Here is a 15224-nt window from a genome sequence, read left to right on the forward strand (position 1 = left end):
GTGACTTTAGATCATTTCGATAGTTTACCAATTCCAGAGTTGCCCACAGCCTCCGCCAATACATTAGAGGCCTCAACGCAACTTCTTCTTGTATGGGTCTAACACCCAAATCCATTCTAAGTGGATTGAGTGGTGTACTGGGTGGTAGAGCCAATAAAGACCTTAAAAACAAATTCTCAGACCTACTGATGTCTCCAGCTGGACAATGCCCCCAGAGCTCAACCCCATACAAAGTTGCACCCCGTGCTTGGGCTTTATAGATCTCAATAATGGGTGCTATAGGTTTAGAGGTGGATGCTCTGTGCAATTTAAGGATCCCACCGCAGGTCTGGGTTAGTTGAAGTTTTGCTTTTGCTAGTTGGGGACCCCATTCCATTCTATCTGTGAGTATAACTCCAAGATATTCGAACACTGTTACCCTGTCCAGTATAACACCATTAAGGGAAGGATTAGGGCGAGTGGTTTTGGGCGGGTTACATACCATAAATTTTGTTTTTGTAGAGTTATTCTCGAGCCCTCTTAGGGAACAAAATTCGGTAAAACTATCGAGAACACGCTGTATCCCCATAGGGGATTTTGACAATAAAAGAGTGTCATCGGCAAACATTAGTGCCACTACCTGCTCATTATTAAGTTTAGGGGCGTCAATATCCTTGGCTCCCCTCAGGTGGGCCACTAATGCGTTAAGATAAAGGGAAAATAAGGTTGGGGCCAGCACACACCCCTGTCTGACTCCACGGTTGACGGGGAACTTGGATGTCAAATTGTCCCTGTTGCCACACCTTACTTGGGCAAAGTTGTCTTTATGGAGTCGCTAAACAATCCCAAGTAGACAAGTAGGCATCCCCATCTCTGCCAAGACCGCCCAAAGAGTCTGACGAGGGACCAAATCGAAGGCCGCTTTAAGGTCAACGAAGATTAGGTAGAGACTGCCACCCTCTACCCTCACGGTTTTCCAATAAAGAAGTTGTAAACGAAGAAGTTGGTCCACCGTGGATGTCTTCTCCCTAAAGCCAGCCTGATATGGAGTCAATATTGATTGTTCGTCCATCCAGGATTGCACTCGATCTAGAATAATGCGTGCAAAAAGCTTTTGGCTGACATCAATCAAGCTTATCGGGCGGTAATTATTTGGCAAGAGTGGGGAGCCTTTCTTGAAAACCGGGACTATTTCAGCGCCCGCCCAGGTATCAGGGATAGGCGCGCCGTGAAGTACAGCATTATAGAGTGAACAAAGATAGAGAATCCATACCTCGGGTTGGTGCCTATATAGATCCCCAGGAATATTGTCCAAACCCGGCGCCTTACCTATTGGGAGCCTGTTTATAGCCTTTTCTACTTCCATAAGGGTTATAATATCAACAGGTTCTACATTCGCATTAGAAACAAGTAAAGGGTCATTGTCCAGAGCTAAAGGAGCATGTAGACTCTGATAGTGATCGGTCCATTGGTCCGGAGCGATATTCGGGTCATCTGCCACTAGGTCTTCCTTTGTATCTGATCGGACAATTGCCCAGAATTCCCTCATGTCTTTTTTAATTAGGGCTCTTTTAGTATCTTCCCATTTGTTATTTTCCCAGTTCTGTTTTGCCTCTTTTACGACCAACTTGTATTCAATTCTCCTTGTAGCAACCATTGTCCTATCACCAGATTTTAATGAGGTCAGAAGAGGCAGTTTGGCTCTCCTGCAATTTATATTGAACCAGGAAAGAACTTTCGAAGTTTTTTTAGATTTAAAAACTATAGGGTTAAGAAGGTCCCCCAGTGCTGTAACTAGACCTGTATGAATGTGAAGTGTATAACTTTCCCTATTGTCGTTTCCCTGCTCTAAAAAATAACATAATTCAGTGAGGGCTTTATGTATGGCCACATAGACAGAATTAACTTTATTCGGGGATTTAAGAATCAGTGGCCATTTAAGCCGTCTTCTATCATTAGAGAGGAGTAGAGATCTTAAATTGTTCCCACTATTTTGTGTGGGGCAATTCCCCATCGGTAAGGTTAGGTCGAGGACCAGGGCATTGTGGTCACTATCATGGCGAGGATGAACCACAAAGTCCCTGATCCTAGACCATGTTTTAACCTCTACCATGATATAATCGATGCAAGAGGTCTGGCCTGGTCGATTAAAAGTGTGGCTCCCCTCTAAATCCGAAGGAGTGCGCCCATTGCAGGCTCTTAATGAGTTTGCAAGGGATAAAGAATTTATTTGCACTGCTAAAGGTGTCCAGGCCTTGATTGGTGGGATTTGAAGGGCCGGTATGAACCACTGTTCGTCCTCCTCTCTAGTGATGGAATCAGTGAACCCAGGTAGGGGCTCAAACTGGCAATTAAAATCGCCGGAAACGATCAAAGTGCCCTTTTCCGCTACTGTTTGGATAAAATTGTCCAAAATTTCTAAAGTAGGTGATTCATTTCCCGACTTGGTGGGACGGGAATAAACATTAATAAGAACAAGGCTAAACTCAGAAGGGAATGTTAATAATATACATTGCAGGTCAATATTTGGAGTAGTAATTTGAGAAATAGCACAGCCTAGGTGTGACCCTATGAAAATAGACAGGCCCCCAAATGGTCTTCCCCTGGTACCTATAAGGGCTAAATTATTAACCGTGTGAAAGCCCTTTTTTGAGCTTCTGAATTACTATAGCAATTCAGAAGAAATAAAACAATTAACATTATAACACGCTATGTCACTACCCAAATGGTCAATCTGCCAGATGGGCCTTCAAATAGGACCGAGATAAATTGGAGGTGATCTTGCCCAAGGGATCTGGTGGAGTTTTCTGCCAGGTCGATCGGTCCCCCAGGTGGGGCAGTAAAACAGCAAACTGAAATTTGCCCACCTTGCAAAAGAAAAAGATCACTGGTGCCTAGTAGGCTTGTCTGCTTCCCCCCTCCCGCCTAGGTGCAGAAAGGCCAAAAAAAGGGGCAGATCTGTCCCCAGGGGAGCAGAAAACACGTAAACATAATTTAACCCCTTTGGAAGTGACCCTTTGGCAAGGGGTCGCTTTCATCTTCAATAAAAAAGAATCCCTTGTGCCTAGTGTGGTTTTCTACACTCTCTCACCCTCGGGGCAGAAAGGCCAAACACAAGCTGATCTACCCCCTGGGGTAGGGCAGAAAAAACAAACTTAATTTGCCCTCCTTGGAAGCGACCCTTGCCCAAGGGCTTGTTTCCATAACAATAAAATAAAATCCCTGGTGCCTAGTGGGGGTATTTCTGCTGCACGATCACAACGTTTGTGAAGCAAAAATGCCCTGAAAGGAGACATCATGGGAGAGGAAAAACTCTTTTCTCTCCCCAGATGCCTCGATGCACCACCCCGGGAACAGAAATCACCTTATCTGTTGCTCCGGACGCCTGGAAGCATATGGTTTCCAGCTCGTCTGGGGCTTCCTGATGACGTCGGCGGGTGCTGTCATGGGATTGCCATGGGGGGAGGGGGGGGGGGGGTCAGGGGTGGCAGCAGAAATTCTTCTGCTGCCATCCCCCTTTGTGGATAGTTGATGGGCTGCCCATGGGGGAGCACCAGCGTTTCCCCCATGGGTGGGTGCCATGATGGAGCAGTTCCGTCATGAGCGCACGCCCACCGTGGCTCATGACAGAACCGCTCCGTCATGATTATGGAAGGGGTTAAAAAGAAAGGTTTAGGCATGGAAAAGGTTTATTTTGCCAAGTCAAATTGTCAGTTTAAAAATTGCCTACCCAGGGCTGCCATTGTGGGCGTAGAGACATGCTTTTGCATGGTCACTGTAGTGGTTACGCAATATGTGTTGCAGTCCAATAGTAACATTTAACTTACAGGACATGTGTATAATTTTGTACCATTTACTAGAGACTTGTAGGTAAGTTAAATGAGCCAATAAGGAGCATAGACAATTTCGACATGTTCTAGGGGTCCGAGCACATGAACTGGGGCCTGGTTAGCTTTGCTTCAGTGCACAGACGCATCAGTCCAGAAAAGATGGGGATGATCATACAAAATGAGGCAGTTTGCTACAACAAGTATTTGAATGATGAGCTTTGTTGTATCCATCAACATTTGGAAAAAGAATTATTAGAAATCAAATGAGTTACTTACATCATTAGCCGCCCACCACATAAGTGGTAACAATTCCTGTTTTGCTCCTGAAGATTAACTGTGCCCAGCATAAAATAGGGAGCAGATACACAGCACTCTTCCCAGGTTTCCTCCGAGCGACTCTGTAATCCATTCCCTACCACACATAGGTGTTGCACTGTTCTAGTTACATGATGAGAAGAGGAACTTTAAGATTAACAAAGTGGATTTATATAATTTTCCAGTGAGAAATAAATACCTATGGTGAACGCTTTTTACATGTTCAAAATTACTGTTATCATCAATGATAATTGTGTTTTTTCTCCCTAAGAATTCATTCTAATTCAAACCCTCAAAAAAGAGTAAAATACTGCAATGTCAAAACATTTTTTCAATCCTTCCATTTTGCTACATCTGTTTTGATTGCTAAAAGTATACCATAGACGTATTGCAGTTTTTCTTAATATCTTAGTATCTGACTCTGGCAGATGATATTTGTATTATTCTTTAGAGTAGAGCCACATGAACCTAAAAGACAACTTGTGCTTTTAACTCACATTATTTTATGAGGGCCTGATGTACTAACCCATTTTGCAGTGACAAACTCTGCATTTGCAAAATCATACTGTGTACCACCACAAAATAGTGTTGGGCCAAACCCTCTTTCTGAACTGGAAAAGTCTTTCCAGGTCACAATAGGAGTTCTGAGCGTCTTTTTGAATCACAATTTAGAGGCAACGTGAAAGGGGAACCCCTTCCCAATTTTCAAATCACAGTGTTTTTATAATTGTTTGCAACTGCCAACCATTGAAATGTTAACCTCATGGGGGTGGTAACTGATTTGCAAAGGGGAACAGCTTCCCCTTCAGGATTAGGTCAGACAGACTCAGAGGAAAGCCGACCTTGGTTTATGGGACCCTTGCACGGTTCGCTTTAATAGACACAGGCTACTTAAAAATAGACGTTTCTCCTTTGGGAAAGCAAATGAATGGGTGGAGGTCTGCTGTTCCTTGCAGGATGCCATTCTTGCAATCACAGCTGTTCGCAGGTGGTCACAAATTGTGTTCTTTCTAATTGATACTCATTTGACGCATTCTTTTGCAACCCCCTGCGATTGTGCAATATGTTATACAAACTATTAGTACATTTGTTGGATCAGAAATTAAATATCCATTCACAAACTAGTTGGTGTGCAAATTGCACATCCTAATTTATGAATGGGTCTTAGTACATCAGGCCCTTGGATCTCACGGCCAGACGCTTGGCACAATCTGAGCCCAGCCCTAAGACGCTAACACAACCATGAGCAAGAAATGAAAGGCTATCTTATTCTGCCAGATCTTCATTAACCATCTGGCAAAAAGCCTTCCAACCTGGTTAAGAGTCAGAGCAATGAATATAGAGTACTGAGTTATCTGGTTGTTGGCCGGTTTTGGGCTTAGTTTGGAGGGAATAAGCTGCATGTTAGAGGAGGAATGCTTCACACAGTTTTTCTTACGCACCTCTTATGTGTCAGTCTCACCAATCTGTCACCTCTATGCTAGCCAAAACTCTAATGCTGCCTACAAATGTCATGAATGACTAAGAAATCATAAAAAGTAATGAGTCAATAAGATTTATACTAGTATATACTCATAGGTTTACATAGATTTCTTTCATGCAATAGGTTTTCAGCCATCTTCAAAAGGCAGCTCTGCGGGCGCTCATGCTGTTGCAGTTCAATTACTTTTCTTCTGCGAATGCAGTCAAGTGTTAAGATTTAATTGGTGCATTACACTGTCTCTGAAGATGTAACAGTATCCAGATGGTCCTCTGCTATCAAGATCTGGCGTTCTGGAGATGTATTACCCTGATGAAGAACATGAGCAAATATTAGTCTGTGAAATTGCATTTTTCCATTGGAATCCGTGTGGGTATATATTACTGAAAACTGCCCTTATTACCTCGTTTGTCATATTCATTCCCTTCTTTCCAGTATGCTTTGTCTACAGGAACAATCCTGCCTAGGCACTTTTATGTAGGGTATTTAAATTGTCCTCCTTTTCAAGTCCATTAAAGTTTGCAATTCATTGCCAGCACAATTGGAATTATGCGGCAGAGAAGGAACTAAATTATGTAGAAAAAACCCAATGTATGCAGCGTAATGCGACACATACTTCCATATTTTGTAATTTTTACAATATTAACACACATAACCCTTGAGTTTACTAGGGAAGGGAACTAGAGTCTACGGCGTGTTCAGAGTGAGCTGGCCTTCTAAACTCATATGCACACACAAAAGAAGCTATCCTGAATAAATCTCTGATTCTATTCACAAAGACAAGCACTCTACACTTTATTAAGTGGGGTGCAGGAAATCTCAAAAAATGTGAAGGACTGTCTTCCCACACTTTTTGATATATTGTTAACCTTTAATTTACAGGTTTCAAGAAACCCCTACTTTAGGTAGAGGTTGACATAGGTCACCCTACAGGGTGGTAAAATCGGAACCAGAAGAGGTTAGATAGGGGCCCTAGTTATTACGTCCTGATGAAAGCCACAAACCCTCTGGGCCAATACGGCAGAAACATGTTGACGACACTGGTGGTGTTGAGGTACTAGTTCCCCATATCCCCACTCTTGATTTTTAATATCAAGTAAGCACCTAACAAATACATGTATTTTGCTGTTAACATTGGTTTTGAACCTTCCACTTTATCACAGGCCCCCTCTTAGTTTTTAGAAGTCCCTCCCTGTCTCCAGATGTAGGCCCGCTTTCTACCAAATGTAGATTCTATAGAGCGAGGACTGCCAATGATGAAGCATGACACCTGGTGGTGTGTGAGGACAGTCCTTCAAATTTTTTGAGATGCCCTACACCCCACTTAATAAAGTGTAGAGTTCATGTTTGGAACGAAAATTTACATTATTAGTATCAGTTTCACATTCAAAAGAAGCAACCATCAAAACAAAAGTATCACTACATAGCAAAGAGTCTGCTACTGCACAGCAACACGAGTGGCAGCGTTTTTAGCAACTTTTAATCTGTTTAAGCAAATTGTGCAGAAGATGATGGATTATGTGACTAATGTCACAACTTCATAAATATGCTGAAAACGATGCATCCACAGAATCACATACTTCCAGTGGCCGTGGTCATTGTATTGCAATTCTGAACATGCATGATTAACTGTGAAGCGCTCTTTACAAAGGCTTTCCAGTCTCTTTATTTTTGTAATTATTGTAATATCATTGTGGATGCACTTGTAGCTTTAATGTTGCTGTATCATTTTGATTCGTATTTAATACATTTGAACTTTTTTACAGGATGGGTCATTGGTTCCTATTACAGTGTTTCATAAACCATGCCAGAAGCTCAAAGACAGTCCTCTATTAGTTCATGTATACGGCGCTTATGGAATAGATCTGAGCATGGACTTTAAACCAGAAAGGTTGTTATTACTAGAAGACGGCTGGATATTAGCATACTGTCATGTCAGGTAAATTATAGTGCTTTCTTTTTGTTATTCTTGTCGGTAGCAGTCTTAATTGATGAAGAAAATGGTCTTAGGCCTTTTTGAAGCTAAGATCACAGCATGATGATACAAATCCATTTCAGTCTTCCATTAATTCTTCTGATTGTGGAATTCCACAAGGATCTACTTTGTTCTCTCCTCTTTTTAGGTCTTGCCTATAGACACTTTCTACCTCTCTGGCGACAGCTATTGTCAACGCACACAACTCACCGCACCAAACAACAATAAACAGCATTCACTTAGACATACATACAGATGCATAAACCTAAAAGGGCTTCCGGGCAGCCCTTTCAGTCTTTTGGTTCTGTAACTGAGATGACTTCAGGTATTGGGTAACGGGGCTCTACTATTGCACTGGTGTCAGCCCCCGGTATTTTGCAGCAGTGCAAATTCCAAAAATAGTGTCTCTGCCCATCTTCATGATGGCCTTTACTCTTATGGCTGATGGGTGGCTCTGACCAGATCACCTCATACACCACTCCACGCACGTTTACCATTGATGGTGCTATACCAGCCCCATCACTGTGCTGACCTGCACAGCTAATTGCCTGCCAGTGATGGAGGTAAGCTTTGCCCTCCTGCACTGGCTTCTGCCTGACTAGCTGGTTTTGGTGCCGTGCCACACACCTTGTTCAAAGAGAGATGCCCCTCTCTCTTCTGCTCTGGCTAGTAACACAGTTGTGCATCAATCTTCCCTGTGTGGAGCTATGCTCCAAAGCCCTTTGTACTGACCAGTGTTGGTGCTATGTCTCTCTCCTTTCGGTTTGGGAGCTATGTGTTGGAGCCCACCACTCTCCTAGTTCCCTCACTGCCCGCTCTCCCATGGTGCAAATGGGGTGAACACAAAGACACCCACAGCTTGGGTTACGCAGCAGAACTGTGCCAGTTTAAATTGGGACCACCGAGTAGACCTATAAATCCTGACACAGCCATGTCTGCATCGTCCTCCATAGCCAGAGGGAGGGAAATATCAAGATCCAAAGAAAGAACCAGAGAGGAGGAAGCATGAATGAGAACCGCCTGAACAGTTAGGGGTTAGCTTTCTATTAATAACTTTTCCATCTGTTCTCTCTGTCCATGTGCATGATGCTCACAGCGCTTGTAGCTTAGACATTATTTTGTCCCTTTGACCAGCAATAATGCCTTCACTTTTACATTGGGATTACAGGCTTTGTCATATTCATATTTTATATCTACATTACTGTTTACCTGGCCTCCTAACAAAGCTGACTTGGCCACATCTAAGTGAACGCTCAAGTGTTTGTTATGCTTGACAAAGTGAGGCTTGGTTATCTGAAGATATATTATTGTCACATTAACTGATTTTCCTGATTACAATGTTTCCCTTTTGTACCACTTGGTTATTACAAAATACTGAAGGAATTTCAGTTTTGGAGGACTTTCCCATCGTTTAACAGACCAGTCTATATCAGCATAGACTAGCCTGTACTGGAACTGCAGCCCATAAACAAATGTAAATCATTTATACAAATGTCTACATCAGTGGTTCTTAACCCTTTAACTTCTGGGACCCTTACTTAATTATTACTGGAACCCGGGGATCCCCACTGAGTCATTAATGGAAGCCGAGGAGTCCACCCTAAGCATTTTGAACCGCAAAACAATACACACAAAAAATACAGAAACAAGCAATCATCAAACAAATACACAGATGATGATATATTTTATTTAATTCACAGACAAATATAGAAAATCTAATTTTTAATGGAGAGATTGGAGCTTTTCTATATTCAATTGAGGCCACTCAACATCCATATTATATTCAGTTTGATGCACTTGCACTACATCACTGAATCAATCTTAGGATACTAGCTTAATTTTTAGCTTCCAATTTCAAATTCCTTCATATTTAAAGAATGCTTTAAAATGTTCAACTATACATTTGGCTTCTTTATGTATATACACCTAATTAATCTGTTAATTTATTTTCTAAGCAGTCGTGGACCCCCTGAATAGGCTTTGCAGGCCCCAAGGGAGCTGCGGACCACAGTTTAAGAGCCACTGATCTACATCCTACCACCAATGTCACTAGCTCAAATAAGCAGTGTGCACATTTATTCCACGGTATCACAGGATGGGTCTGTCTCAGCAACGTAACTAGTGTATTCTTTTGGTGATTTTGCCTCAGTAGTGGGGCCCCCCTTACGCTCTTGAACCCAATTAGATCCACAGAGCATGTGCTTTTCCTTTCTATATCCAGAGTTTTCCAACATGTCGGAACATCACATCCCTCTCTGTTCCCAGAAACTTCTCCCTACATTTTCAAGCCTCTGCGTTCTCTCGTATCTGACACATCAAACCCTCGTAATATCAATCCATGTACATTTATTTTGCTTAGTCTTTTCCACTACCACTTACGCACAGCCGCATACTCATTCTTCACACACTTCGTATCTATAGTACTTCCTCTCTCTCATACTGAATCTTCTTTGATTAGCCTCACTCACCCTCATAGATCTGCCTCCTGCCTTACAAGAGCTTCATGGTGAGATTTGTGGGTTAGGAATGATTGTACTACTGAATATCAACTCCAACAATATCGTGGTACAAGAATATCAAAGACAGAATATCGTGGCACAAAATATCAAAAGGTAAGTTCATATAGGAAGTATAGATTTACTATTCTAACTCCATATATATGTTCCTTGAAGATATATGTACCACTTAGGTACATTATGTGGAGTTGGCATAGAAAATATAGACTTAATTCCCTGTTGATATGTTATTTTCAGTATTTTGTCCTCGATATTGTGTCCCATCGACCTTGTGGTTTTGATATTCAGGGGTCATACCGTCAGGACCTATGCTGAGATTTCGCATCAGCAAAGGAAGTGGATAGTTTTGGATTCTATTAAGTAAGTGCACATGATTAGTCAGTCATCTCTGTGCTTGACAGAATCCGCCTATTGAACAGCAGTGTTATAAAGGACCGTAGAAGCACTGCACATGGTGTGTGTGAGCCTGAGCATCTTCCAAAAATAAAAGGGACTAGCAAAAAGGAAAACTTCTAGTCTAATAATTATTTTGGTCTGTTGGACAGCACTGTATTTTCCTGCCTTCACAGATTACAAATAAGAAGGCCCTACTCAAATTGTTACACTTACATTGACTAAAATTTGTACATACATTTTGTGAAGTGTGGTACCTACCGTGCTAAAGAACAATGGAAGATTTGGCACTACGTGGTATATACATGCAAATATTATCTGTATCTCCGTATAGAAAGGAAATGGATGCTTGGTAGACTACAGCTGGACGTGTTCCTCCGACATGTTGACTCTGCATCTCTGCCATTGATCTCTGGCCTCAGGAGAGCACTCATCAGTGCTCAGCGTCTTCTCTGGGTCCCACCCACAGGCCACAATATGCACAAAGAAGGCTCTAAATGGACTATTGAGACTTACTACTGAGAGGCATTGATTTGTTCCTCCACCTCCCAATATCCTCTGTTCCTCCACTCCCCCTCCATGTTACTGGTCTGGTGTTGACTTCTGCAACCTGCTCTTCCGTTGCTTACCCGCCAGTCCCTGTTGTTCTTTAAAAACAGAACTGTGTTTGTTCTTGTACCAGTGTTTTTTCTTTTTTTTTTACGGAAGTCAGCAGTTGCAAATTGTTATAACGTTGCTTATTTCTTTTTTAAGTGCCTTCGCTCATATTTATTTTAATGTGCCCCTCCAAGATTAGTGTTTTAGTGTTGGAACAGTAAACAAAATATTAAATGTATGCCTCATGACAAATACATGCACATGGCTTGTGAAACAAGTGCATAGACACAGCATTATGCTGCAGCAGCTTTTTTTGTATTTCCCAATGATGTTCTATCAGCAAGCAAGCATTTTTTTCTTTATGTCAATGCAACATAAACAAGCATTTGCAATGCAATAGTTCTCGCATTTGCGTGGGTTTGAGCTATTGGCATTGTAAATGACAAGGCCTTTGTTTTGGTTTTTAAAACATAAATAAAAGACTGTCATTTACAATGCTAATAGCTTAAACTCTCGCAAATGCGAGACCTATTGCATTGCAAATGCTTTTTACTACCTCTTGGCTCAGCCTGTAAGACCTCTATAAGCACAGGGTAAACCCTACTGTGTATATGTATTTACTGTTGGACCTGTGTAATCAAATGAATTGCCCTAACATCTCAGACTTCAAGACCTCTAAAACCAGCATGAGAATGCTGTGGCCTACGGCTTTAGCTTTCAAATTATGTGTAACCTGAAAGAGAGCCCTATCACCTAGAACCCTAGAGTAAGACATATGTAACTTGGACAGTAGTGCTACTGTCTAAACCTTGCAACTAACAGCCCGATAATCTGAGTTACACATGTATACTTCAAAACAGAACAGTTTAGTACCGTCTTACCTCAAGCTTTAGAATTATGCCACACAGAACCTGACCCTGTGAAATCTAAATCATCTGTTAAAAAGTTGTAATAACACCAGGTCCCTAATAAGGTCAAGCAACGCATGAAAGTGTGTGCTGTCTGATGCTTGATCCTATAAACCTGTGTAATCTAAGAGATAACTCTGTTGTGTACTGCCTGCATAATCAAAGGGCTGCTGTACTGCTAAATCCCTCAAGCTGTAAAATGTGCAACTCTGAGATAGCTCTGCTGTCCGAAGTCTGAAGTAAGTAAAATCTGCTATCTAACAGATCTGTGCAACGCAGCTGGTAGCTCGGCTGCTATGTTCCAGAGCGTAAGGTGGGTGTAAAAGGGGAGGTAGCTCTGTTGGATAGGGCAAAGTCGTGTAAGCATCTGTAAACTGATGCAGGCAAATCCTATTCTGGTTAAATACGTTCTGCTGGTTACTCAAGGTAATCAATCCCTTATGGGTTGGATATAACGCGTGCAGTGAAGGCACAGTAGCGATGCCTCAAAATATGTGCTCTCTCAGTAAAGGCACACTTAGTGAGTCTGTGTCCAATATGCGATCTGTTTCTTACATGCCACCGTGAGTAACTTGGGACAGACCCGAAGGACGCTATGTGGGGAGAGGTTCTTTTGTACTGACTGCTTTGAGAGGGTGACAGCAGCTTGGGACTAAGATTAGACGATGGTCGTCGGTCGAGAGTGGCACGGACGGAAACTATGGAAAGGGCTCACGTCGGGGCAGTGCAGTGGGAGTCAAACAGGGTCAGTGCAGTGAGGTTCAGATGGGGTCAGTGCAGGAGGGCCACAAAGACGGTGCAGTGGGATTCGCGTGGGTCAGTATAATTGGGGGTCAGTGCAGGGGAGCTCACAAATGGCGGCATAGTGGGGCTCATAAGCGGGCAAAACAGGAAGCTTCACATGGGCAGTGTAGTGGGGGGTCAGTGCAGATGGGTTCCCACAAGACGGTAAGTAAGTCCACACAGAAATCGAGCAGTCAGGTTCGCACGAGACGGCCCAGGGGGGCTTAAACGGGTCAGTGGAAGGAGGTTCTTCACACTAGACGCTGCAGGTAGCCCACAGGGAGACAGCGGGGTGGGAATTCAAACGGGGTCAGGGTGGGGAAGTTCACCGGAGACAGTACGGAGGGCCCAAACGAGATCGGTGTTGAGAGGTACACACGGAAATAGTGCAGGCAGGTTCACACGAGACGGTCCGGGAGGGGACTCAAACAGGGTCTGTGCAGGGAGGTTCACACTAGAGGATGCCGGTGTCCCAAACGGAGTCGGTGCGGGGGAGGTTTATATGAGAGGGTTCCGCAGAAGCTCAAAAGGTTCACACAGGGGTCCTCGCACAGGTTTGACGGTGGATTCAGCGAAGCAGGGCTTGGATGGGGTAGGGGGTGGCATGGTCAGTCCTTCTGCATTTTAAAGCTCACTGTACAACTGGAATGCGAGCTGAGGACAGCACGGCCTTCCTGGGTAACGCGATGCTGTGCCCCGACTTGCCTCTTGTTGACTGTCTCTTTTCTGTCACTCCGAGCAGGGCGGGGGCGGACGGCACAGCATGATGAATTCGGCGATATTACTGATTTCGACCCTCTTTCTCTTGCACTGCCCTTCCCCACTCGCACACCTTTAGGATGGGCAAGGGTGATACTCGGCGAAGGCAGCTGATATGGTGCACGGGCGCAGGTCGGATTACCCATTCTTAATGTTGCTTGAGGGGCCTGGCTCATAAGGAATAAACAATGGGGAAACTGTGAAGCGAAATAAGTCGTTGATACAGGAGAGATTTTTATCACTTCAAAATAGAATCCTCTTCCTGCACTCGGGGTCAGATTTTGTGAACGAGGCTGTGGTAACGCTTGCTAAGGCAGTTAGATACACAGTGCTTTAAATGGAAATATAGAAATGCAAGTATCCGCTCTTTAGGGCACCTTTTTTGCTCATGAGAAGTGTCGGTACTCTCGCATTAAATGTACTGTAGCAGTGCTGGGAAGTGCAGGTACTTCCCCTTTAAAATATAACAAGTGCAAGTACTCTACCGGAGAGTGGCTGCCCATTTAATGCACTATGTAGGCTGAATCACGTGTTACTACTGGCAGGAGATGGGTGAGCCACTTGGCTGGCTCTGGCTGAGCCGGAAATCCTCTTGAACTCAAAACGAGACAAGCTTTCATGTGTCTTCTGCAAGCCACCGACGCCCAAACCTCATGCACCAAGCATTAAACAAGCCGCGAGTGGTGCGCGAGAGCCCGCGCGCTTGTGTGAGGGAGCAGACCATCTGTTTTGCATTATGGCGCACGAGTCTGGGCACGATAATGCTAAACAGATGTCGGCCGTGCGGGTAACCGACACCAATAGGCCGTGGGCGGGACAAATGAGGGACATGCGCCCGCATTTGCCCAATTGCATGCTGTCTTAGTTAGAAAGATGCACGCAACGCCCAATAGCCTGCAACGATAAAAAAACTACACGTACGAGCGTGTGGTCAGCTTTCAGAAGCCCCTTCATGAAGTCTTCCTGCGCGAGCAGTGCTGCGCACTGCAACACTAGGCACGAGACCTAAAAAGCATGGGCAAAGCCAAACGTTAGAATATCTCAATTGAAAGGTGAGATATATTGGCTTTGCCACGGCTTATGTAACATTTATGCAGCCACTGTCAGACCAACCTAAAGATTAGTAAGTGTTAGTATAGTCTAACCAAGCGATGGGCAGATATGTATCAGGAGCAGATGCACCGGGGCATCCAGATCTAGATGCACACATTATCTACAACTAAACAACTCCAAAACGAAACTGCTTCATAACAGGTTGCCACTTTAGAGTCACGTGGATTGGTGTGTTTAGCATGTAGACCAATTTCATCCTAGAAAATATGAATGTTTATCTATCTTGTAGAGCAGTTATGGATTTGTTTTAATATGCCATTGTATGTCTACTGCCAGTTTTGGTGCATATTATTTTATCATGGTTGTGAAGAATTACGTAAAATATCAGAAGGAGCATAAACTGTGCCTCTGAAACCTGGAACATTCTTCCATTTGTGAATGTAAGGAATCGCCGCTGCCCAACCTCCCTTCTCCGTTACATTTTCACCGTGCAGTGTGAACATGATCTGGAAGATCCTTCCTGGGTATTCGGGAAGTGCAGTATGGACCAATTTAACAGCTTAAGGAGGTGGAAGGGATATGTTATGACCCACATATATCCCTCAACTTTCCAATGGATAATGCCTATTGAGCACG

General features: G+C 43.5%; 1 protein-coding gene across 2 annotated transcripts in view; it reads left to right on the top strand.

Annotated features, from left to right (window-relative positions):
* PREPL (prolyl endopeptidase like) overlaps positions 1–15224 on the top strand; it is a 405224-nt gene that overhangs the window by 317608 nt on the left and 72392 nt on the right. For both annotated transcript variants that reach the window (XM_085612773.1, XM_085612774.1), the window contains one exon: positions 7371–7543. In XM_085612773.1, coding sequence (XP_085468899.1) covers positions 7371–7543 — 173 coding nt within the window. The remainder of the gene's footprint in view (positions 1–7370; positions 7544–15224) is intronic.

Source organism: Triturus cristatus, chromosome 6, assembly GCF_964204655.1.
Source record: "Triturus cristatus chromosome 6, aTriCri1.1, whole genome shotgun sequence".
Classification (NCBI taxonomy): Eukaryota; Metazoa; Chordata; class Amphibia; order Caudata; family Salamandridae; genus Triturus; species Triturus cristatus.